This window comes from Phaenicophaeus curvirostris, chromosome 2 (genome assembly GCF_032191515.1).
Source record: "Phaenicophaeus curvirostris isolate KB17595 chromosome 2, BPBGC_Pcur_1.0, whole genome shotgun sequence".
NCBI classification, from domain to species: Eukaryota; Metazoa; Chordata; class Aves; order Cuculiformes; family Cuculidae; genus Phaenicophaeus; species Phaenicophaeus curvirostris.
The window spans coordinates 55,084,163-55,107,777 of record NC_091393.1 but is presented as its reverse complement, the minus strand read 5'-3'; the positions used below and the strand labels follow the sequence as shown (position 1 = coordinate 55,107,777).

The 23,615-nt window shown below is 38.3% G+C and overlaps 2 protein-coding genes across 4 annotated transcripts in view; both read left to right on the top strand.

Annotated features, from left to right (window-relative positions):
* The window catches only part of ARMT1 (acidic residue methyltransferase 1), a 347,283-nt gene that overhangs the window by 79,060 nt on the left and 244,608 nt on the right, over positions 1-23,615 (top strand). The gene's annotated exons all lie outside the window — the stretch shown is intronic.
* Positions 18,513-23,615, top strand: part of ESR1 (estrogen receptor 1) — a 168,429-nt gene continuing 163,326 nt past the window's right edge. For all 3 annotated transcript variants that reach the window (XM_069852103.1, XM_069852102.1, XM_069852101.1), the window contains exon 1: positions 18,513-18,554. In XM_069852103.1, coding sequence (XP_069708204.1) covers positions 18,530-18,554 — 25 coding nt within the window. In that variant the 5' untranslated portion in view covers positions 18,513-18,529. The remainder of the gene's footprint in view (positions 18,555-23,615) is intronic.

Sequence of the window (23,615 nt, the reverse complement as noted above, 5' to 3'; positions counted from 1 at the left end):
TAATGACTGTTAGACAGCTCTTTGTAATATACATTCTAAGTTATTTGCAAATTTTCTTCCTCATGGTGGGCGTTGTAAGCTATTGATTTCTGTCCTCTTATTACTTATTGTAAGATCATTGTCATTTCTGTTCCCAGCCTTCACATATTAAGAAAAATGACACCCTGTTAGTACAATCTTTTTTTATCTTTTCATCACCTTTTCTGTTTAAATCTAATACTGTTGCAGTCTTTTGGATTATGATTTCTTTATATTTTTCTTTAAATTGAATGAAATTAATTCTGCATCTGAGGATTTATCAGGGACAAATATAGCAAATTAATGGCTTCTATGGATACATGGGATGCCCTTAATATCTAGCCAAATATTCTGTCTTCTGTTTGTGCATTTGATTTGATTATATACTATAACTTAGTACTTCATTGTTTAGTTTTCCTTAAAGAAAAGGGAATATAGAACATAGACACTAATATCTGCATCTTGGCTATGGCTTAAATAAAAGGCACTGTAGAACAAACAGGTCTGATGATTAAAAATAATCTTTTGTTAGCAGTATTTTTGTTAAAAAACAGAATTGGGCATCTGCAGGGAGGAACATTGTTAGCATGCCTCTTAAGGACCCCAAATTTCTCAGTTTTGTTCATGCTATGAGATAACATGAGCAACAATTAAATAGGTTAAGACTCAACGCTCTGAAAACTGATGAGTTGGGGATATATCACAGAATCACAGAATAACCAGGTTGGAAGAGACCCACCGGATCATCGAGTCCAACCGTTCCTATCAAACACTAAACCATATCCCTCAGCACCTCATCCACCCGTGCCTTAAACACCTCCAGGGAAGGTGACTCAACCACCTCCCTGGGCAGCCTGTTCCAGTGCCTAATGACCCTTTCTGTAAAGAATTTTTTCCTAACGTCTAGCCTAAACCTCCCCTGGCGGAGCTTGAGGCCATTCCCTCTTGTCCTGTCCCCTGTCACTTGGGAGAAGAGGCCAGCACCCTCCTCTCTACAACCTCCTTTCAGGTAGTTGTAGAGAGCAATGAGGTCTCCCCTCAGCCTCCTCTTCTCCAGGCTAAACAACCCCAGCTCTCTCAGCCGCTCCTCATAAGGCCTGTTCTCCAGCCCTTTCACCAGCTTTGTTGCTCTTCTCTGGACTCGCTCCAGAGCCTCAACATCCTTCTTGTGGTGAGGGGCCCAGAACTGAACACAGGATTCGAGGAGCGGTCTCACCAGTGCCGAGTACAGAGGGAGGATAACCTCCCTGGACCTGCTGGTCACACCGTTTCTAATCCAAGCCAAGATGCCATTGGCCTTCTTGGCCACCTGGGCACACTGCTGGCTCATATTCAGTCGGTTGTCAACCAACACCCCCAGGTCCCTCTCCTCCAGGCAGCTTTCTAGACAGACTTCTCCTAGTCTGTAGCACTGCATAGGGTTGTTGTGCCCCAAGTGCAGGACCCGGCATTTGGCCTTGTTAAACCTCATGCCATTGGACTCTGCCCAGCGGTCCAGCCTGTTCAGATCCCTTTGCAGAGCCTCCCGACCCTTCAGCAGATTGACACTTCCACCCAGCTTAGTGTCGTCCGCAAACTTGCTCAGGGTGCACTCGATGCCTTCATCCAGATCATTGATGAAGACATTGAACAGGGCTGGACCCAGCACTGAGCCCTGGGGAACCCCACTTGTCACTGGCCTCCAGCTGGATTTCACACCATTTCCCACCACTCTCTGGGCCCGGCCATCCAACCAGTTTTCCACCCAGGAGAGTGTGCGCCTGTCCAGGCCAGAGGCTGACAGTTTCTCAAGCAGAATGCTGTGAGAAACTGTGTCAAAGGCTTTGCTGAAGTCCAGGAAGACCACATCCACAGCCTTTCCCTCATCCAGCAGCTGAGTCACTTTGTCATAGAAGGCGATCAGGTTAGTCTGGCAAGACCTGCCTTTTGTGAACCCATGTTGACTGGGCCTGATCACCCGGTTCTCTTGCATGTGCTTCATGATAGCACTCAAGATCACCTGCTCCATGACTTTCCCTGGCACTGAGGTCAGACTGACAGGCCTGTAGTTTCCTGGGTCCTCCCTGCGGCCCTTTTTGTAGATGGGCACAACATCAGCCAGCCTCCAGTCCAGTGGGACTTCCCCAGTCTTCCAGGACTGTTGGAAGATGATGGAAAGGGGTTTGGCCAGCACATCCGCCAGCTCCTTCAATACCCTAGGGTGAATCCCGTCCGGCCCCGTAGACTTGTAGCTGTCCAGTCGGGCTAGCAAGGCTCTGACCACCTCCTCTTGGATCATGGGAGCCTCATTATGCTCCTCTAGCTCCTGGGTTTGTATACAGGCGGAACGACCCTCCTTACAACTAAAGACTGAGGCAAAGAAGGCATTAAGTACCTCGGCCTTTTCCTCATCCCCTGTTACTGTTGTTCCTTCTGTGTCCAATAGGGACTGTATGGTCTCCCTAGTCCGCCTTTTATTATTTATATATTTGTAGAAAGATTTTTTGTTATCTTTCACTGACTTGGCCAATCCAATTTCTAGCTGAGCCTTAGCCCTTCTGATTTTTTCCCTACACAATCTCACTTCCCTCCTGTAGTCCACCCAAGAGGCCTGTCCCTTCTTCCAGAGGCCATAAACATTTCTCTTCGTCTTGATATCACTCAAGATCTCTCTATTCAACCAAGCTGGCTTTCTCCCCTGCCGGCTTTTTTTCCGGACCACGGGGATGGCTTTCTCCTGAGCTGCTAGGACCACCCCTTTGAAGAGCTCCCAGCCCTCCTGGGCTCCCTTGCCCTTGAGTACTGTCTCCCATGAGACTTCACCAACCAGCCTGCTGAAGAGATCAAAGTCTGCCCTCTGGAAATTTAATGCTACAGTCTTGCTAACCACCCTCTTCACTTCACCTAGAACAGAAAATTTTATCATCTCATGGTCGCTTAGTCCTAGGCGTCCACCTACCGCCACATCCCCTACAAGGCCTTCTCTGTTCACCAACAGCAGGTCTAGGAGGGCACCCTCCCTTGTGGGTTCATTCACCAGTTGTGCGAGGAAGTTGTCTCCCACGCACTCCAGGAACCTCCTAGACTGCTTCCTTTCTGCTGTGTTGTACACCCAGCAGATATCAGGCAGATTGAAGTCTCCCACCAGAATGAGAGGCATCGATCTAGAGATTGACCGCAGCTGCTCATAGAAGAGCTCATCAGCTGCTTCTCCTTGGTTGGGTGGTCTGTAACAGACTCCCATCACAAAATCTACCTTCTGGTGGGCTCCTCTGATTTTGACCCACAGGCACTCAACCTCCTGATAGTCACAATCCATCTCAATGGAGTCCAAGTCCTCCCTTACAATGATATATGATAGAACTCTACAAAGTTCTGAGTGATGCTGACTCTTTATAATTTCTTTCAATACACCAAAGCCAACAGAAGCAAGATGCAAAACAAATAAAAGAATTTTTTTTTCTTTCTTTTTCCTTTTTGGATAATTCACATATGTGGTATTTTACATATGTTCAAGGGTAAGTGGGTATGTATGTAGAAAAGATTATGTACTTGGCTAACAAGTGGATGTAAAAGGTCAATTTCAGGAAATAGCCTGAGACGAGAGGGTACTAATGTACTCAGAAGCACCATACCTCATTGCTCCCCCAGCATCTGCTTCTGACCAGTGCTGAAGAGAAGACGCTATAAGTGGATGTTCTGTCTGAACCAATGGACCTATTCAATGCTGTCAGGTTACTGGAAACCAAGGCAGTTCCCTGTCAGTGATGCCTTTTCACCATAGGTTTGAAAGCAACTTTTATTTCACTTGAGAGTAGAAGTACTATATCCCTTCCAGTGGCATCTCTGTACATGATTTCATCAGGCTCTCTTCTGACCTTCTTTCAGGAGATATTCCAGGACGAAAGTGTTTGGGCAAATTATGAGTGGAATAGAATGAAATAAAATATATTAAATACCATAATGATTTAGTAGAACAGGGAAGAAAATTGTTCCCCCTTCAAAAACAGAATTAGAGGAGTAGAGAAGATTCTGCTCAAATCAGAAAACTTAGAAAGATCCAAAACTGAAAAGAAGAATTGAATTAATGTTTCCTTCTTTGGTAGCTAATTTCCTTTATAATCTGACAAGTTTCTGTATCTTCGTGTATAGATCACTTCTTGAAAAGAGAAACAATATCAAGATAAGCTCTCTAAATGAAGGCTGAGAATGAAAACTATCTTCTAAAATAAGACACCCCCACCCCCTCGTCCTCCTCCACCCCCTTACCTAGCAAGTCTTGCCTGGATGGTGCTCCATTGGAAGACCTCAAATTTGCAGTGAGGTCAATGGGACACAGCATTACCAAAAAGAGACATCTGGTTTTCAGACCTTGGAACACAAACAGCACTTTAAAGCATTTGCCCGTGCTCGTTAAGCTTGTTCATGGATGTGGAGGAGTTGCACACAAAGACTCCTTTAAAAAAATCCAGAGGAAGTAATTTTTATGTCACTGAAAACTGAGAGGGCAGTAAATTAGTCAAAGGAACAGCCTTTTTTTTCTGTCTGGCATAAAGAACTAGCAGATTGGGCCTGTCTGTGTAAAGCGCAATATTCAGACTGAATTTGTGGAAAAGAGAATATTTTTAAATTCAGGACAGAAGGCAGAGCTCAGGTTGGCTATTCCTCAGGAACTGGGCAAGAGGAAGATTATTCCTGCTTATATGGAGGTTGTGGAAGCTTTCAGATTTAGAACCCAAGGTCCTAGAGATAGCAAAGCTGGTCTACAGAGCTTCAGTGCAAGTTATGTACTTATGCACTGAAGATGTTCCTAGGCCACTGTTTGGTTAAGAAGTATATAGTACTGTTTTGAACGAAACAAAGTTGAGAGATGAAAAACTATTTCAGATGGCTTTCAGTAGCTTTGGGTATATTTTCCATAGCTTTTATTGGTTGTTAAGTGTCTGACCTGTTCAAGGTTTGGAAATCCCTGGACATTAGCTGATGACTGACTGCTTGGAGGACTTCTTCAGAGTCAGGACTCTCTCATTAATTCATAGGGATTATTCTTATGTTTCCCTTTTAATATCACCCTGCCCTTTGTATTTATGCATCTTTTCATGATGTTAAATGTATTTTCTTTTTCTTTGGTACCTTTTCAATTCCTTAAGAACCCTGAAGTGGTCTTAATGTTACTTAACCAAAAAAGATTAAGTGATTATTTTCGTATCTTTCCTTGTAGGTCACTCATGCCAGCATTTTTTTTTCAATTTATTTTAATTTTTGTTTTCTTCCACTAGAGATTTTTCCTTGTCAACATCTTTATGGCAACATCTTTATGAGTTCCCCAAATTCATATAAGGTCTCTATGTCCCCAAGCCCTTGAGTGAATACTGTCTCATTGCAGATGTCTGCAATATAATGCAACGTTTCTTCAGTTTGATGCTATGTTTCTTTCCATCTATAAACTCACAGCTCACTGGAGGAGCAAAGCTTGAGATGAACAGAAGACAGCTCAAAACATGTAGTGAAAGCATCTCTTTACTATCTGACTCTTGATTTAACAACTCTTGGGTGAGCTGGTTTCATATAGGTGTCATACTGTCATGGAGTTTCAGTGGACATTGTCCTGTTGATCCAAAACCTGTATTCTTGACAAAGCACTCTCTTTATGCCATAGCAGTTCATCCCTCCTCCCATCCCTTCATGTACCAGGGCACACTGTGCAGAATGCAGCCAGTATTGTCAGGCACATGCTGTCCCCTCTGGAGGTTGTACAGAATGCTGTCCTGTTTTGTATTTTTTTCCTTTTTCTTTTTACTTTTCCTCCCTTATTATTTTTCTGCTGGGAATATTGACAGACTGTGTGGTGAGCAGGTGGTAACCACAGACAAACTGGGCTGAATCATCTCTAAACCAAAGGTGAATGGAAGGTGACAGGAGAAGTCAACATATTTTTGCCAGCAAGAGGTTAGTATGCTAAAAGATTGGCTTATGAGTCAAAGGAGGAACATAACCCTGCAGTGAGAAAACTGCAGGACGGGATGAGATCAAGTTATGTCCATTTGCACAGGGTTTAAAGAAAAATATTTCTTTTATAAGGTTGGAAGGTGATTAACGCAATAATGAAATAAGTATGTTGTCTTCTCCATCTCCATGTCTTAAACCTTAACATAGCATAGATTGCATTCTCTGTTAAAAATGTTGAATGGTCATAACAATGTAACTATAGATAACTTCACTGAATTTCGCAATGTTGCTATTCAGGTCAGCTGGAATTAATTTTTAAGTTGAGATTTTTACAATATATCAAATGCTGTTCTTACTGTCACATGGTAATTCACTCATTTCACTAATTTTATAATTGTTTTCTTGGAAAAAGTAATGGATTTCTGGCAACCTTTTATTTTATAATTTAATACTGTTTGATTCACACAAACCTATTGCTAGCCAGTAAATACTACTTTGGTATTTGTTCCATCCGTTGCTTAACAGTAAAGATAAATTTACAGGAAGATTACCAGAAACATTCTTGTCTTTTTCTTATTTTTCTGGAAAGGAATACTTCTTTTTATCCTTTCTTCTAGTATCTCCCTGGATATTAATAACTTTCTGAAAAGATTGGCAGCTCTTCTCTACAAGATAATTCTCAGATTTTACTGTGGGGTTCATTGTCTGCACTCGTGTACAGCTGTTATAAAACATCCGCTTACCTCCTACTTTCAGAAGGCTTTTCTTCCTAACTGTACAACCAGACAACCAAAGAGTCTATAGTCTTGGAAAAAAAAAAGTGTTTCTGTACTTTTGGGGAAGCAGAGATCCAGTTAAAGTTTTGGAATTGATAGAGTCCATTACTGCAGTCTCAGCTGCTTTGCTGGGCACTGGCTAGAGGGCTGTTAATCCTGAGGTTGTAGCCAAAAGGCCAAAAGCACACGTGTCTTCATGCTGTTCAGACCGGGTGAGTTGAAGAGCAAGCTTGACTAGGATGGTGGACTGCTTAACACCAGGTGTTTATAGACGGCTGGTGACAGAAGTTACACAGAGTGCCTTGAAACCTTTCAGTCATTATTTTAAGGGATAAAGCCTTCTTTTTCAGCCATAGTTGACCCACCTTCCTAGATAATTTGCAATTGCTTTCAGTAAGCCTAAAGTACTAACATCTCTGTATGATGACCGGTTTTTAAATCCTCTGAAAATGTTGTCCTCTGAGATTTTACTTCCCTGTCTCTGATGAATAGGTGTGACCAGGTCACTGTGATGTACAGATCACTATGGAAATTCTTTGAGAAAATCCAAGAAGTGCCAAGTGTCTTTTGGAACTGCTCTGCTACTATGTTATCAGGCCAAAAAATGCTTTGGCTAGCTCAAACAGTGCCCTAGGGTACAATCTATTAAGTGTTTGTCTCTAATGTTTGTAGTTTAACATTATCCTCAATGACTAATGGGTTTGAAAATTCTTTGTTAAGTTATGCAAGCAGATCATTCTGGGTTTTATCCTAAGCTGTTATTTTCTTCCTAGTTATCAATTTTATAATCTCCAATTACATCTGGAAAGGAAACTAAAATAATGTCCTTATATCTGGCAATAAGCCATAGGCTTTCCCCTGAAGTCTTCAACTTAATTTAGCACAACTCTGAACTTTCCTCTCTACACAACTAATTCTTTCCTCTTTGCCACCATGTTCTAGTGCTCTTGAGAGGAGTGGAAGGAAGGGGAGGAGAGCAGAACGAGCACCGATTTCCTCCCCCCGCCCCCCCATTTAAGCTCTTTCTCCTTTCCACTTAATCTAAAATCTTGGCACAGTTCTCAGATGTTCAACCATCAGCTCAAAGTAAATAGAATTATTTTCTTCCCTCTCATTCTTCTTCCTTTCCTCTTTCTTGCTTCTGCATCACTGTTACTACTTTTTCTGATGATGATGGACCATCCTTCATGTTGCTCAGGCCTGGGTGTCAGCTTTTGTTAGGACATTCTTACTGATGTGCAATCTAACTCTGAATCACTAATTAAAATTAAATCCTTTAACTAAAATTATATTAATTAAAAAATTAACTAAATTTAAATTAATCTCTATTCTTATCCAGACTCTGATACCAGACTATACTGCATACTTACTAGATTTTTCAAGGAGGTGATGTTCTGTGCTTTCTCCAGCTGAGAGCACTCCTCTCACCCAAAGGCTGGGAACAGGAAAAACGACTTTGTTTTGAGGTAGCATTTTTGAGGTAAGAAATACGCGTGAAGGGAAGGAAACAGGGCATAAAGCCCAAGTTATGTCACCTTCCTGTGCTTGTTGAGATGCACACATCTTGTTCTTCGTTTAGCTCTTTGGCTTACATGATGCAAACCATGGTAGTGCTGGAGAAAAAGCCCAATACTACTACATCAATTAGGATTTCAAAGGCAGGATTTCCAAGCTCTGTATGAGTTAGATCATAAGACTGGACAGCTTGCTAGTTTCTCAAATAACAATTTGTCTAAATAAATAATTTGAGCTCTCAGTTTATGTCCCAGTAACTGCAGATTAGCTGAACCTCATACCTGACTTCAATCTGTAAACTCACATTTAAAAGTTCATATTGGGACTGACTTAATAGTTTCCTTTATTTCCTCTTTTTTTTTTTCCCTCAGTTATCCTATGATTTTAGTTTTTAGGCCTTTCCTATCTTTTAGGTGGAATTTAGCCATAGATCTCGGTGCAGACCACACAGGTCTCTTCAGCAGAGGAGAAAACTCATGGTGCTGCCACCCACCCCTGAGGGTGGGAATTACCTATGTAGGCAGCAGCTATTGCTGAACAGGCTTACTTGGCTATTCTGGCAGCCAAGGAGGAGAAAGGCTGGTTATTTTGGGCTCTATGCCAGCTTCGATTTGCCTTGTCTCTCTTTCACTTTACTTCTGCCCACACGCTTATTCTCTTTCTTGCAGAGCTCGCTTGCCTGCGTTTCTGAAAAGCCTTCAGGCAATTTTGTTACAGGGTTAGGTGTGAAAAGCAGCTAACTGAATCTGAGAAAAAAGTTCTAAAGGAAAGGGCAGTGTTATGGCTGAAGTGGCATACCATCAAATCATTCACTGCCACGGACAGATTCCACTGAAAGGCAAGTGCGTAAAGGTTGCTGTTGATTGAATAAATTTTATTGAGTTTTTCTTCATTGGATCAGTTTATCATTCAGCAGCCTGGTGGGATTACAACACAGACAGAGATGCATAACACACCCTGAGCAAGGTGGTTATTATGCTCATGAAGTGTGAATTAACCTATCAAGTACATAATAAGCTTAATATACTTCCCTCCTCCCCTTCAATTCATCTTTATTTCTGACACCTAAGTACAAATGAAGAACAAGGATTACTTCTTTTCAATCAGTAATGACTACTTAGGGCACAAGATTCAAGGAATATTATTGGTTTGTGGGTTAAAGAAACATTCATGCTGACTGCTTTCTACCAATTAAAGAATGCACAGTCCCACAAATTTAAAGATTGGTCAGCATGTCCTTGTAAATTTGTCAGTGTGTCCCTTTTTATTTTTTTATTTGAGGGATCAAAATATTATTTATTCATATTTTTACGGAATCTGAAAATGAGAAGATTTTTTTTTTTAAAGCTCAACAAGTTTAAAAGTTTTTAAAGTTTTTATTAAAAACTTAAAGCAGTTCCTTTTCTTATTTCTTGTTTTGTATATATGGAGATTTTTTTTTCCTGTTGTTAATAGAAAAAGTGGTTTAAGGATATATTTAAAATACAGAACGCTTTTAAGGATAAGTTTCTGCCAAATTTTTCTGCTATGCTGGATTAAGAATAGAACAGAAGATTCTTGTTTTATTTATCTTCCTTGTTTTCCCTGTTAGGCTTTGGCTTTTTTCTGGATAAACTCAGGAAAAAAGAAAAAAAACATAGTCTGTTAAGCTAGAGCTAAGAGGGAAGTTTCTGTGTTCCTGGTCATTTTCCTCAAATAACCTTTCCCAAAGCCATACACACATCCTGCTTGTGATTTACAGAAGCCACATCTGACTCAGGAAACCTCCATAAATTAAAACAGCTGGAGATTGGGCAAATATGGGAAGAAATATCATGAGTGCTCACCTGTTCCTATGCTTCTCCAGATATCCGCTTATAGATGGTGTTGGAGACTTGCTACTGGGTAGTTGTCTGACCCAGCATGTCCTGCTCTATCTGCTGCCTCATGGCCTTTGTTTGTCTGAATATGGGGGACAGTTTGCTCTCCAGTATCTCTTCTAATGGCAACTTATGTGAGGGTTGCAGTGGCATCCAATTGGAAATGCACTTTCTTAGGAACCAAGCATTAAGGGGAGGGGGTGTGGGTGTGTGTGAGGCTCAGCTGTTGGTAATTAATTTTGTCTGATCTTCAAAAGAAAAATGAATTAAATAGATTCGGTAACTGTTATAGCTTCAGTGTGTCACGAGGAAGAGCATGACAGAAATGTTTCATGGTATCATCTGACTCCTAGTTATACTGGCCAAATCTAAAGACTACAGTTTGGCTCAAGCAATGCCAGCATACTCTTAGGAGTTTACTCTACGGTCTTCAACTAGTTGGAGAGAAACTTGACCTCTTCTGCTTTTAGTTTTTCTCACATGCCCTAAGTTTTAGATATAGTTCAATATGGAGAGTGCTGAGCCAGTGGAAGCAACCTTTAAGCTCAGAGCTTTATATCTGTTTGTGGTTGCCTGTGTTAGCCAACAGACGTAGAACAGCTGAAGCTGGCAAAGTTGCACCACCTGAAGATTCACAAATGTGGATATTTACTGTTTCACGGTTACCCATGCACGTTTGGCTCCTGATCCCACTTGGGAAGTTGTTGTCTCAGCTGTGTTTCTGGGTGATAGTCTGTATTTCCTTTTTCCTCACAGAAGTCACAGGAATCTCTGTGTTCAGAGACTGGGTGGAATTTGGTTGTTTGGCTTGGATTAACCTGTGTACCGTGACTGTGCGGAAGTGTGAATCACAGCTCTTCCTCTCCTTTTGAAGAAGTCATAAGCAGGGAGTAAGAGGCAATAACTATATCTTGGGGATTAAATCTATATTCAGTACATATGAAAAAAGTTTTAGAAGGAGAAGAACAATTAGAGAAGGACAGGAACCCTCCCTTTTCACTGTTTTCTCAGCTCTTCCATTGAAAAATCATGTATCACATTTTTTTCCCATGAATCCTCTTACTCTTCTTTATCTGTGAACACTCTCTTCTCCTTTAGCACCCCACTTCTGTAAAAAAAAATAAAAAATAAGGCTGATGTTGGAGAGGCAGTAGAGGCCTCGTGACAATGGAAGAAGGCACGGGTTGATGTTAAGAACTCAGCCCCCCCAGGAACAGAGAAAGTGCTCAGGTGAGTGAGGTGTCTGTCCTGCTGGGTGTCCCAGCTGCTGCACACACTCTGCCCCGACTGTAAGGGCAAAAGACTTGGTAACATTACCTCTAATGCTGGGAATGGAGAGCTCCACGCAACTTTTAAGCAGGTAAATAAATGCTTTATAAATACCTGTGGTTCTATGACAATCAAAATAATTCAATCCAAAGTGTTTTCTGCTACATGTTGAAGGCTATGCCACGTGTTGAAGGTTGTGCTGTGTGTTGGTGTATTTATTTTGATTAAATTATTTTGGAACCTCAAGCTATTGTACATTTTAAACAGATCCTGCTCTCTCTATTAATCCTGTAGAAGCTAAGTTAAATAATAATAACAGTAATAAAAGTTCATTTTGACCTAACAGTTGACGTTAACAACTAGTGACAATTTCCTTTTCCTAAACATGCAATTTAAGTCAAATGCATGTTACTACTAATATGCTGCTGTATTCCTGGAGTATTTTGTGTTTATTTTCTAATTCTGCAAGGTAGGTAGCTTCTGCAAGGATCATCTTCTTGCTCTGCGTAGTTCTGGGTTAACTGCATATTTATTGGAATATTGTGCATGTAGTATGAAATACTTTAGTTCTGTGCTTGATTTACAGTCACATTGTACCTAGAATTAGCTAGCTAGCGCATTGATAGAGGGATGAAATTAATGGAAAAAAGGCCCTTGTGCTGCTTAATTATTTATAAAACTCCCAGTTCTATCATTTTTTTCTCTGTTAAGTTATGAAAAAAATCATTACAAAAAATCATTAACTTTCTCTTTAATTATTTTAATGATAAAATATTTTGATGTTTGAAAGAATGAGAAGCTAGAGGAATGTTACTTTTACTTTTCTCTAAATTTCTCCTACCAAACATGTAGACCACGCCTTTTCCATCTCTTGATCTACCCTCTTCTCTTTCTTTTTTTGTTCCCCTCCATCCCATACCAAATCATAAAAAGAGATCAATACTTGTACAGGTCTGTTTTCCTTTGAGTTCACTAAGCCTTTTCAAAAAGTAGCTACAAAATTAAAATTAACTTTGTTATTAAATTGTGCTACCCATTCAAAAGGGCAGGTAATCAAATTTGATCATTATTTGAGTTTCAACTGAAAAATACACGTTGATAATAAATCTTGGTTTTCCTTATTAATTCAGTGTCTTATGTGGGTTAGTATCCCTGTTGTTTAACTGGGAATCTTGATGCCTACTCTAATTAAGATTTGTTATTATATCTCTTGTAAAATCCTTTTATCTGTTTATCACTTTACAAAGCTTTCATCATTTAGGCTATAATTTCCTCTAATTGGTCTCTAGGAATAGATGACTATACTATTTTCTTTCTTCCTTTCTTGTTAGAAAATTTGAGGAAAAAATACATTTGTTCTTTGTGTACTGTTATGGTAGCCAAAAATATATACTTAGGCCTCCATTTTTTGCCTGCTGTGTCTAAGGAACAAATTTTTTTAAGGTAAAATATTACAATCTAATGTCTACCAGTGATTTTCTATGCATATTCTTTGCAATTTCCTTAGGTTATCTCAGTTCTTGGAAAACTGCACAGTCACATACATTGCATTTTACACGGGAGTCTTTCTGTAAAACCCTTTAAGTTCTTCACTAAACGTGAATAACCTGTGTGAGTGGGTAGCTTGCTTAGGACACTTCTGCACTGCATGGAAAGTTGGGATTGCAGACTAAGCTGATATATCTAAACTAAATTTAAACTGCTGGACCACCACGCAAACATGGTAGCACATAGCCTACTTACAATTACATATCTAGTGTATGTAGACCTCAAAGCAGATTTTGTGATTTATGCTTAAGGTCTTTTGTTACTGTCTACACTTCTATATGCACCTGACTGACTTTTTATTTTTTTAAATATTTTAGAAAAGGAGGAATTCCCTGTTAAATCACACATTCTGTGAATGGTAATGAAGCCATAACTCTGTTCTGTGTTGTATTTTTCCAGTGTAATATTTTAGTTGCTCAACTTTGTAGGTTTTCCTGTATCCCTTCCAAAAATTGTATGCTAATAACTGTATCAAAACAAGATCTATTTAATCTGTGCCTGATTGTGTAGTCAGATTTTGAAGAACTAGAGAGTCATGAGTGTCCACTATCCAACTCTCATAGGACTCTGTAATTTTTCCATTAATGGTAAAGTGATCTCCAGATTTGCTAAATCAAGTAGGACTGTATTTCCTGGAACATCAGCTCAATGCTAGGAAAAGTTTTCACAGTTTATGCCTAATCAGGCTTCTGTGGAAGACAGCGAAGTCAATTCTTGTTTGCATTAATCTTGGCGCTAAGGGAAAAATGCACTTTCCGTCTGGACACTTCAGGAGTGGAATCCATGTAAATCACACTGACCTACTTCAGATAGCTCTGCTAGAACTAAGATATATTTCTGATTTGCTACAAGGCACTCAGCGTCTTAGTGTTAGGGAACTAAGTTAAGGGGACTTTGTCTCCCTTAATGTTTGACAGCTGTAACAAGGAAATTACTAAGTTTAACCTTTGATTTAAATAATTTCTAACGGTATGTTTCTAGGAATTAATTTGTTCATATAAATCCTGACCTTTCTCAAACAGATGGTAACGATGATGATGATGATGTTATTGTTATTGAATGGCATATGGGAAATGTGAGGTTCAATTAATATATTTGATTAGTGGTGATCAAGTGAGAACCTATATTTGGTCATGAGGATGTTTTAATTGAATAAATCTGTTGCAACCTGAAGTTTTCTGTAGACATTTCAATGATCTTGACCCTGACTAATCTCTTAGATATGTAGTTGCTTGGTGCATAGTCTTTTGATAGTCTGCAAACATATATTTTTAGTGCCTTATTAAAGTCTAAATTCCAGTTGTAAAGAGTCTAAATTCTTGGTGATATTAGGTGACAGAAAAAAAAGTGGATAAGGACCTTCTTTATTAAATGGGTTGTATCTGCATGAGTTACTACAGCAAAATATTTCATGGAATTGGATTGTATCGAAATAACCCAAAGTTTAAGTCTCAGTTACATTTAAAATAGTTATGGCATATGCATGTTTTCACTCTAATTTGTTTAGATTGAAAAATAACCTGGTAGCAATCTTCAAAAATTATATGAATTGAAGATCTCTAGTCTTTGCAACAATTTGGTGGAATAGATGGCAGTTTTAAAATACTTATGGCTAACAAAGCAGGCAGTGGATAACACTACACAGCTCGACATTTCCCAGTGTTTTGCTATTTCTCTACCAGGAATAAGGACTGCATGATACTGGATTGTCTATTGCACACACTAACTGAAAGGTGGTGGCAAAGCTGTTGTCTTCAATGTGTGAAATATTAGTATGTTTGTAAACAGATTAAGAAATGTTTCTTCCATTCTCTTCTTGCTTACAGCAAAAAATTACCCAATTAACATGTGTTAATATTAGGGATCGTTTTATATGGTAGAGATGAGAATTTAAACAAGGAGAAAAAAGTCTTTACTAGAAGTGGTCACCACTACAGTAGCAGGTTCTATTATTCCACTAGAACAGATTGGATACTTTTCCAAGAGGAAGAGGATATGATCTTTAAGTTTTATAATGCCATTTGGTATCTTCAATCATAGAAGATCACTAAATGAGTTTAAATATCTTGCAGGAGGATGGTGTTTTCCAGAAGAACAGTTTGTGAGTAACATGCATTTCAGTATTTAGAGCTGATGTATCACCACGTACTAGTAAATTTGCAGAGATGCGTGTGGTGAATTTAAGTAAATCAGAGGTGTCACCTGTTAGAGAGGATTATCTTTAGGCTCTTAAAGGCCAATTTAAAACTAGGATTACCACAGTTTGTTCAAATGGCTGTGGATTACACCTATACACATAAGAGATTAAAAAAAGTGATATAATTTTGTCCTGTCTGTATTTTAGCTGAGACTAAGAAGTATAGTAGATTTTTGCCTTTTTCTTTTTTTTTTAAATAACCAGCCCTAACCTAGCTGTTTAAGGAAGGATGAACATATTGTTGTTCTATTTCTGTATATTTATACTGAAATTTCCCACTAATTTTACAGAAAACTGTCCCTTTGTGACATCGGGGTACTTGGTCTTAGCAGTAAGATTAAAATTTTTTGGGGGCAAAGAGGTTGTATTAATACTTTGAATAGAAAGGGGTCCAAATACTGTCTTTAAAAACAGAAGCAGATAGAAGCTAGCCTTGATATTTTGCTTGTTGTATAATCAAAGAATTTATGAAGATAGTGTCTCAGAAAACTAGTTTGAACTAGTCACACCACTGGAAAATAAGTGAACTCTCAGCCCGAAAAAAATGATGACTTCTGTCTCAAGAATTAAGCTAGCTACCAAGTAGTTAAAACAGAAATACAAGCTTTTAGCAATTTAAAACAGTAAAACTGTTCTGCACAGTAGTTTAAATAGTATTCTTTATCTATGAATTGATTTATTTCGTGCTGTAATAGAATGTACTGTCAGGGCAGGTCAACAAATTAGTGTTTGTCCCTTTTAGAGGTTCAGGAGAAATTTTATAAAATAATAGATGTATATTGGACAATATTTGACTACAGTTGAGTATTGAAATCCATATTTGTCAAATTGCTCATTTAATGAATGCCTATTTAAGCAATGCGCTGCTGTGTATACCCATGAGTTTTAAGAAAAATAGGGGGAGAAGGCGTGCAGAATAACACGGAACTGATGCCCTGGTTCAAGCTGTGTAAACAGATATTCTACTCAATTCCAAGTGTTGTTCACTCTGTATTATGGTCCAGGATTTACTGACACCCCTTGTTTTTACCTAAGGCTCTTTAATGTCTGGTAGATGGTGTACTCCTCCCTGCCATGCTTTTCATCTGCAAGCGTGCATGTCTTTCCCTGCTTTGACATCTCTCTATCCATTTAATTCACTGTCTTTGCCTGTAGGTTTTCTTTCCATATGGTTACATTTCCATCCCATTGAGTTATCCACAGTGGGATATTGTGGCATTGCCTCCACCCTGTGGGTTTTGCAGCTTTCATAATTTCGAAATGAAAATTGGAAGAAGGGAAAATACGATACAAAACAAGTAGAATAAGTTATATGTTTGGCCATAGAGGGGTTACTGATATGATTTGCAGTACGTTTGGGCTCTACAGTGTGAAAATACTCTGAGAAAGTTAGCACTTACCGAGGTCCTCTCTGAAATATGGTAAATCATGCCATTTTTATATTTAAAATTGATCCAGGAGATGATTTTTCATCTAGGCCTCTTAAATCAATGAACACTATGTAGCTGAAGCCAATTTTCTTTAGACACTTTAAGAGTTACGTCAGAATCCACTGTTTAGTGTGTTTATTTTAGTACCCTAATAGGTCCTTTATTGGGATCAATAGGAAGTTTCCATTTGCCTCAGTTCTGCTACATTAGCTGCAAAACCACGCAGTTTAAGTGATGCAGAGCCTTCCTAAGAATACTAATAAAAATTGTGTACCTGATAGAAAACTTGGAAGCACATAGAAAGTAATATGCGCTAAGATTTCTTTTTTTTTCTGGAAAAAGTAGACTCCGAATATTTCAAATTTAGTAGTTTTGGAGAGATTGCCCTTATATTTAAGTAATCAACAGCAACAGCTGTGGTGTATTCTTCCATTCAACTGCTTTGACCAAATGTTCATGGTTCCTTTCACAACTGTTATTAAGAACAGGGAAAATACGGTAGCACAACAAGACTCTTCATGATTATGTGGACAAGTACCACCTGCACTAGTATTGGGATCCTACTACTGCAGGATACAATGGACCTTGCTTTCATAATATCAAAGTGTCTATCTTGATTGAAGACTTTCTCTAACTGTGTATATATATATTTTGGTATATACGTACAATTTTGAAAGGAAGCTTTAATCTGAAATTTTAGTATTAAAAAAATCATGGTTTTGTTTTAAATGAAAGGAGAACAATTTTGGTTCTTTTTTTGACTCCTCTTCATATTATTTCAATTTTTCTTTAGCTCTGGGAGTTGTCTATGCAGGATTTTGCATTGCATTCCCTACTCCTCTATTTATCTAAATGCCCTTGTTTATTTGTAGTAAAAGAGTGGATATTTCAATATTTTGCCTTAGTGCTGTGAAGTAAAGGTGCTTTCATTTAAGGATTGGAACAAGAAATTATTTCCTGCCCTTGTCCTGTTAACATACACAGCATATTTCTCTCTTCCTTGATTACGATGTCCTTCCTACTGCTATTTGCAACTTTCAGTAAAGCCACCCCCTACAATAACTGTCTGGACATGTAGTAGGAACAAGGAAATGCTTGACATTTTATAGAACAAAAAACTGTAATCTAATTTCAAATAAACTAGTAAATGGTGAAAAGTTAAGCACTGCAAAATATAACATGCATTTTCTGTAATCCAAACAACAGTATTTTGCTGGAAATTATTTTCTACAAACTTTATAAGACTAAAACTGAAAGAGCTGAGATAATTAAACAGCAGCCTTGAAAACAAACTGTATTTTGCCACTGTCTAGAACTTGCTCTTGGTCACCAATTCATCTGTTCAGCTTTTGCCTCTGATTCTGTGAAGCTTCTCTCTATTTCAAATTGCAAGTTTACAACAAATGTTTTACTTGTGTATCAGTCTGCAAACATATTTTGTTTATTTGTAAAAGAAATGAAAGCAATCTTCCAAATGTAAGTGTTTAGAACTCTCCCAATTTATCTTAAGAGCATACGTTTTAAAAAAATTGCTCCCTCTTTAGTTACAAACTACTAAAAACCTTAGCCTGTGGGTGAAAGTGGTTCTAGTGGTGGAAGTTTACTTTTAAGTGGTATAGGACTTACTTTTAAATTTAATAGATCTTATTTGCTTTTAAGGTCTGGTAATTTGTTGAGATATATTAGTGTTGTTACCAGGTTTAGTTGCGTACAGACATGGACTGAGATTTATAGCAGAAAACATTTTCCGTGTGTTGGAAAGGTAGCCGATGCTGGGCTGCAAGGTCCAAGGCATTGCCTGTTTTTAAGTACAGGCTGTGTTCCCGTCTAAATTTATCACCTTTCGCTGCTGAGGGCATGTTATTGTGCCTGTGATACGTCTTTTCTTGCAAATCTGCTTCTGGTTCAGCTTCCTTGCTCCTGAGACTTTTCTATTTTTGTTCCCTGTGTCATGTGATCCCACCAGCCAGTGAGAACCCTGCAGAGGGAATGGCAACAGCCTGCTGGGATCAATGTAAGTCAGAAAAAACTCTTGGTTTTTTGCAGTTTCTGTCCCTCACATTCAATTTTGAATGGTGCTTTCACCCCCAAACTTTGCTGGCCACAGCTAGTACTACCTATGGAAATGCTTAAAAGTTCAGGGTTTTTGTTTTGATTTATTTTTTACTCTTTCTAATGTTACTTTTTCTTACTTTGTTTTTTTTTTTTTCTGTGTCCTGCAATGTAGTTGAGAAGACTAAAAAGCAGCAGAAAACAAGCCAAATGCATTCCAAACTTTGCCTGAGGTGTATTTGAAGCTTAATAAGGAATATACCCGATGTAGTAGCATTTCATTTAACGTGTGCTGTAGACAGTGTCAAAAATCGATCATTTTGTTAGAAGAAAAACAGTAAACAAAGATCTGAAATCACATGCTCCTGCCTTGGCCAATTGGCTGAGACATAATGGGGAAAGGGCTTGATTCAATTAAAGGGCAGTCATGTACATGAGGCAGTGTATAATTTCTCTGGTATGAATGAAATACCCTATTTTAATCTCAGCTAATCCTGAGTGCATACTTACACTATGTAATATTGAAAGCATGCGTTTGTTGAGATCTTTCATTTTCTTTCTTTTGTAGAAGCTCTTCCTGGTACAAAGTGGGAATCTTGTCCTTATGGTTTTTTTTAAAACAGTGTCTAAACTCAGTAGGTAAAATTTACCTGTTAATTACAACTGAGTATTTGTTTTGTCCATAGTAGAATATAGATAAGTTTTACTTAATTTCTATTTAATTGTGTGTTTTTAAATTTGGTTTTTCTTTGAATTGGTTTGGTTTTCTTTTATTTTTCTTTCTTCCAAAGTAAAAGTGCTTTCTTCAAAATTTACTTTTAGGTTTCAAAGGCTTATTTTAAATTTGGATCCCTAAGCGATACATCTTGATATCATATAAAAGTGTGAGAACAACTGTTTGTGAAAACAATGTAATGAAATAAGCTGAAATCTTTTGATTTCTCTTCATGGCCTGCAGGCTGGGCACCCTATTGCACTTGGAGGTGCAGATACCAATACTGCATATTTCTTTTTTTCTGTTGTTGATCTATGTCCAAATGGCCAGGCATTAAGTGAAGGACTGTATGAAATCTTCCTCCCTGCCCCAGTCAATCTTGAACTGAGACATTTTACTTAATGACTAAGCTGAAGTATAGAAGAGAGCAGCGGTGAGGTATGTTAGTGTTTCTTTCAATGCAATTCCTCTCATTGTCACAGGTCCTGAAAAAAGATTGTCCCCTAAATTCTGTGCTGGTTGAAATGCTGCAGTGTCAGAAAAGCAGTAGCACCAATGTGTAAATACTTGACTCAAACTGAGAACAATTAGAAAGAGACGTTCTCATTATGCATGAATAAAACTTAGGAGCCAAACTTGCAGGCTTCTAAACAAAAAAGATTGCATTGTTGAGTTTGTTGATAAAGCAGATATTGCACAGGAGAGAAAACTGTTTATACTGCTTTTAAAAAATATGTATTTGTTCATTAGATGATGAAGTAAGTACTAACCCAGTGTTGCCTTTTCTTCATGGGTTTGCACAGCACTGATACGCATGTAATGGGAATTTTGTGACCTCACTTCAGAGCTGGATTCCTTGATGCTTCCTACAAGTTAATTGTAAGGCTTGTGAACATGAATCCCCAGCTTAAGAAATGTGGCAGTGTCTGTGGTAAACAGAAAAATTGTAATTGGTAAAATACAATGAGTTAAATTAGACAACTTAAGCGATCATTTATTTCTTCCTCCACCTTTGTTTATTTACTTAACTTCATTTGGGCTTGTCTGTCATGTTTGCAACGTAACATAAGAAAACATTAGCGGAAAAAAAAAAAAAAGAAGAGGGAAAGAAAAAGGGAAAAAAAGCCTCCAAGCTTTTTTTGCTTTCTTTACTCTGAGGGCAGTCAAACGTTGGCACAGGTTGCCCAGAGAGGTTGTGGATTCTCTGTTCTTGGAGACATTCAGAACTCAGCTGGACATAACTCTGAGCAGGCTGCTGTAGGTGACCCTGCTGTGAGCAGGGCAGTTGCACTAGGTTGCACCCCGAGGTCCCTCACAGCTGCAGTGATCTTGCGAGTGTCTGCGAATTCCCCCTTGCCATTTGGAGAGCTAGACAGCACTGTTACTTTGGGGGAAGAGCAGAAGCCACGTGTGGATTTTAATCCTAGACTTTTACTCTTGTATCTTAGAGCTGGTTGTTTTGCTGCCTTAGGTCAGCCATTAATCATTTATTTGGAGCGCTGGCCATGCATACCATGCTGGCACTGCCTAATGCTCACCAGCTGAAACATCATTGACAAGCAAGTGATTGCAGACAGTGAGCAGGGTTTGTTTTCTACCTCTTCCTCACAGCTATCCAAAGTTACTTCTAGCAGCAATTTCTTATCCCGTGTCTCTCCTCTGCAGCCTCCTCGGGCATCACTGTGTAGCACAATTGAGGGAGGGGACACTATTGAAAAAGAATGAGAAAATTAAGAGTAAAATTAGTGAGATTCCTGTAGGAAAAGTATAAGCAGAAAGCAAAAGGCAGACCTAGTGTGAATTGGGTTCCTACGTGTGTCTTGCTACTTTAGTAAAATCTCTCTGTGGAATCTCCAGAAGATGAGGAAGGGGTACAGAAACTCACAAATGCCACACCAGGCTGTGTGAAAGGAAGGGAGGAAGAGGCAAGATTCACGGGAAGCCCTTGGTGGGTACTGGAAAAATTAAGCCCCTGTCCCGTGTACTGTAAATGGAGTTGTACTGTAGAGGCCAGGTGCAGGGAAACATGAGATCATTTGGTATCATTGAAAAGTGCTAAATCAGTGAAAGCAAAAGTTTAAAATTTTTAAATATACATGTAAACAAAACGTGCACTTACCAAACTGTCGAAATTTCATTAGATACCTTTCACACTAACATACGAATATAAATTTTAAATAAAAATGACAAAAGGTAATAATTTGACTTGTTTAAGAAAGTTGATTTTTAATCTTTCTACCATAATGTTGCAGGTGATGATTTTTCTTAAATATTATTAATCTTGATGAGATTAATACTTACCATGAAAGCTACGACTGACACAAAGCTGAACAGGTATCCCTGTGAATTCAGGCTGGAGCTGGAAAGGTTGATGGGTTCAGTCTTCTAAGGCTGCTCTAGGACATGTTCCTCTTTATAAAAGGCACAGTGAGTTGGCTACAGGAGGTGAAGGCTTGGTAGAGAGGATTATGCTCAGTAATTCAGAAGGCCATTTCCATTTTTGGCTAAATAGTATAATTTTGCTAAATTGGAAATTAAACACAGTATTTTTTCCTGAAGAAGATATAGTTTACAAATATTATTACATATTTTATTTGAGGGCAACACTGCAGATGAACGAGCCAGAAATTTGTGCAGTACTTTCCTGTAGATGCACACGAACATTTGACTTCTGAAGAGAAAATAATCCTTGTTAGTAATTTTAGGAAAAAAACCTCCCCATTCCAAGGAGCCAGTAGCCATAGCAGCTCAGTCTGGCAGCATTCAGCTGATGCTTGGTAACCACTCTGAGAACGAAGATAAAAATGGAGGAAATGTTTCTAAAATAATCCCCTCATATAAAATATTAAAATAATTTGCTAACTCTACAGTATAATTTGCAGATCTCTTGGATCTAAAAATATCTACAAGTTAACTACATTTGACTGACTTAAGTAACTTCATTTATAATTTCCCCGGCCTATAATTTGAGTAGTCTCTGTTATTTGTTTTTTCTTTTTTTTAACAGTTTCTGTTGTTAATCTACCCTCTGCAGTAAGTAATAGTAACAGTCAAAAGGATAGAACTTTGTTAGATTACCATCAAAGTATGTTCCAGAGTCTTGGTTATTTTTTTTGAAGCAAAAAGAATCACAGGTTTCAAAAATATTTTTGTGGGATTTTTCTGTATTTTTATAAATATCTAAATACTGACTGTTTCAGTGCAAAGTTCTACAGATAATAAAAATACCATTTATTTTATGTTTGATTATCTTTACACTTGGGATAGTTGAAGAAGAATAATCTACAAAAAATAAGTCTGGAATTATGCAGATCTGTTTCAAGTATATTGTTTTTTAAAAGTCCGATCGTGTTTTTATATGGATGTACTAGTCGTGTGTCTATTCAGTTCTAAATAGCTTTCATTCACAATTTTTATGGTTTTTAATAGCACAGCAGTTACATGTTAGATCTGCCAGGATAGCTTGTGGACTATCATAACTGTTTATTCAGTCTTGTATATAACAGCTAAACATAAATACCATAAACCTGAAATTGGTCAGATTTGAATTTCAGCAATTTTTTCAAAGCACTTAGTTCTCTGTTGGTTTGAATTTCAAACCAAAATCTTCTTTATATTTTGTTTGTTCTCTGAAAGTTTGCTGGTAACTCTAATGCAATTGCTTATAGTTTTGCCTTGTATGTTCTTTCAGTGGAGAGAAGTTGCTTGAGTCTTTGAAAATATGATCCATGAGATTTAGTTTTACAGTAATACAATAGGAAGCATTTCATAGCTGTGTCTCATTTTATTAGCATCGTTAATTTTGAGGTAATGGACATGTGTGATATTTGTTGGCTCATCTTCCTATATTGTTATAAATCAACAACCAACTTATGCATTCCAAAATTGCTTTAATCAGTATGCAAATATATCCGCAACTGGTGCCAAGCTGTGTCCTCGCCATCTCAAGGAATCATTCAGCTTCTTCTTTGCCTGAAGGGCACTTTCTGTACAGGCATTGATATATTGCCTGGACACTTTTGGATATGAAAACACTCCTGAAGTCTTGATTTCATTTGGTTGTTAGGGAGCTGACTGTGCATTTCACAAGAGTAAGGAATGATAAAATTTCTGTCCCAGCCAATTTCATTTTTCTGTTTTGTTAACCTAAACTCTTCCTGTAATTTAAACTGCACGCTTTTCTTGTGGATTTCCTTCTTGATCTAATCTGTCATATACATTACTATGTCCTGTTGAGCAGCTGCTTTGCACCAAACATGACTGCATTTTAATAGTGTTTCTGTATATGTCCGTGTCTTAGACACATAA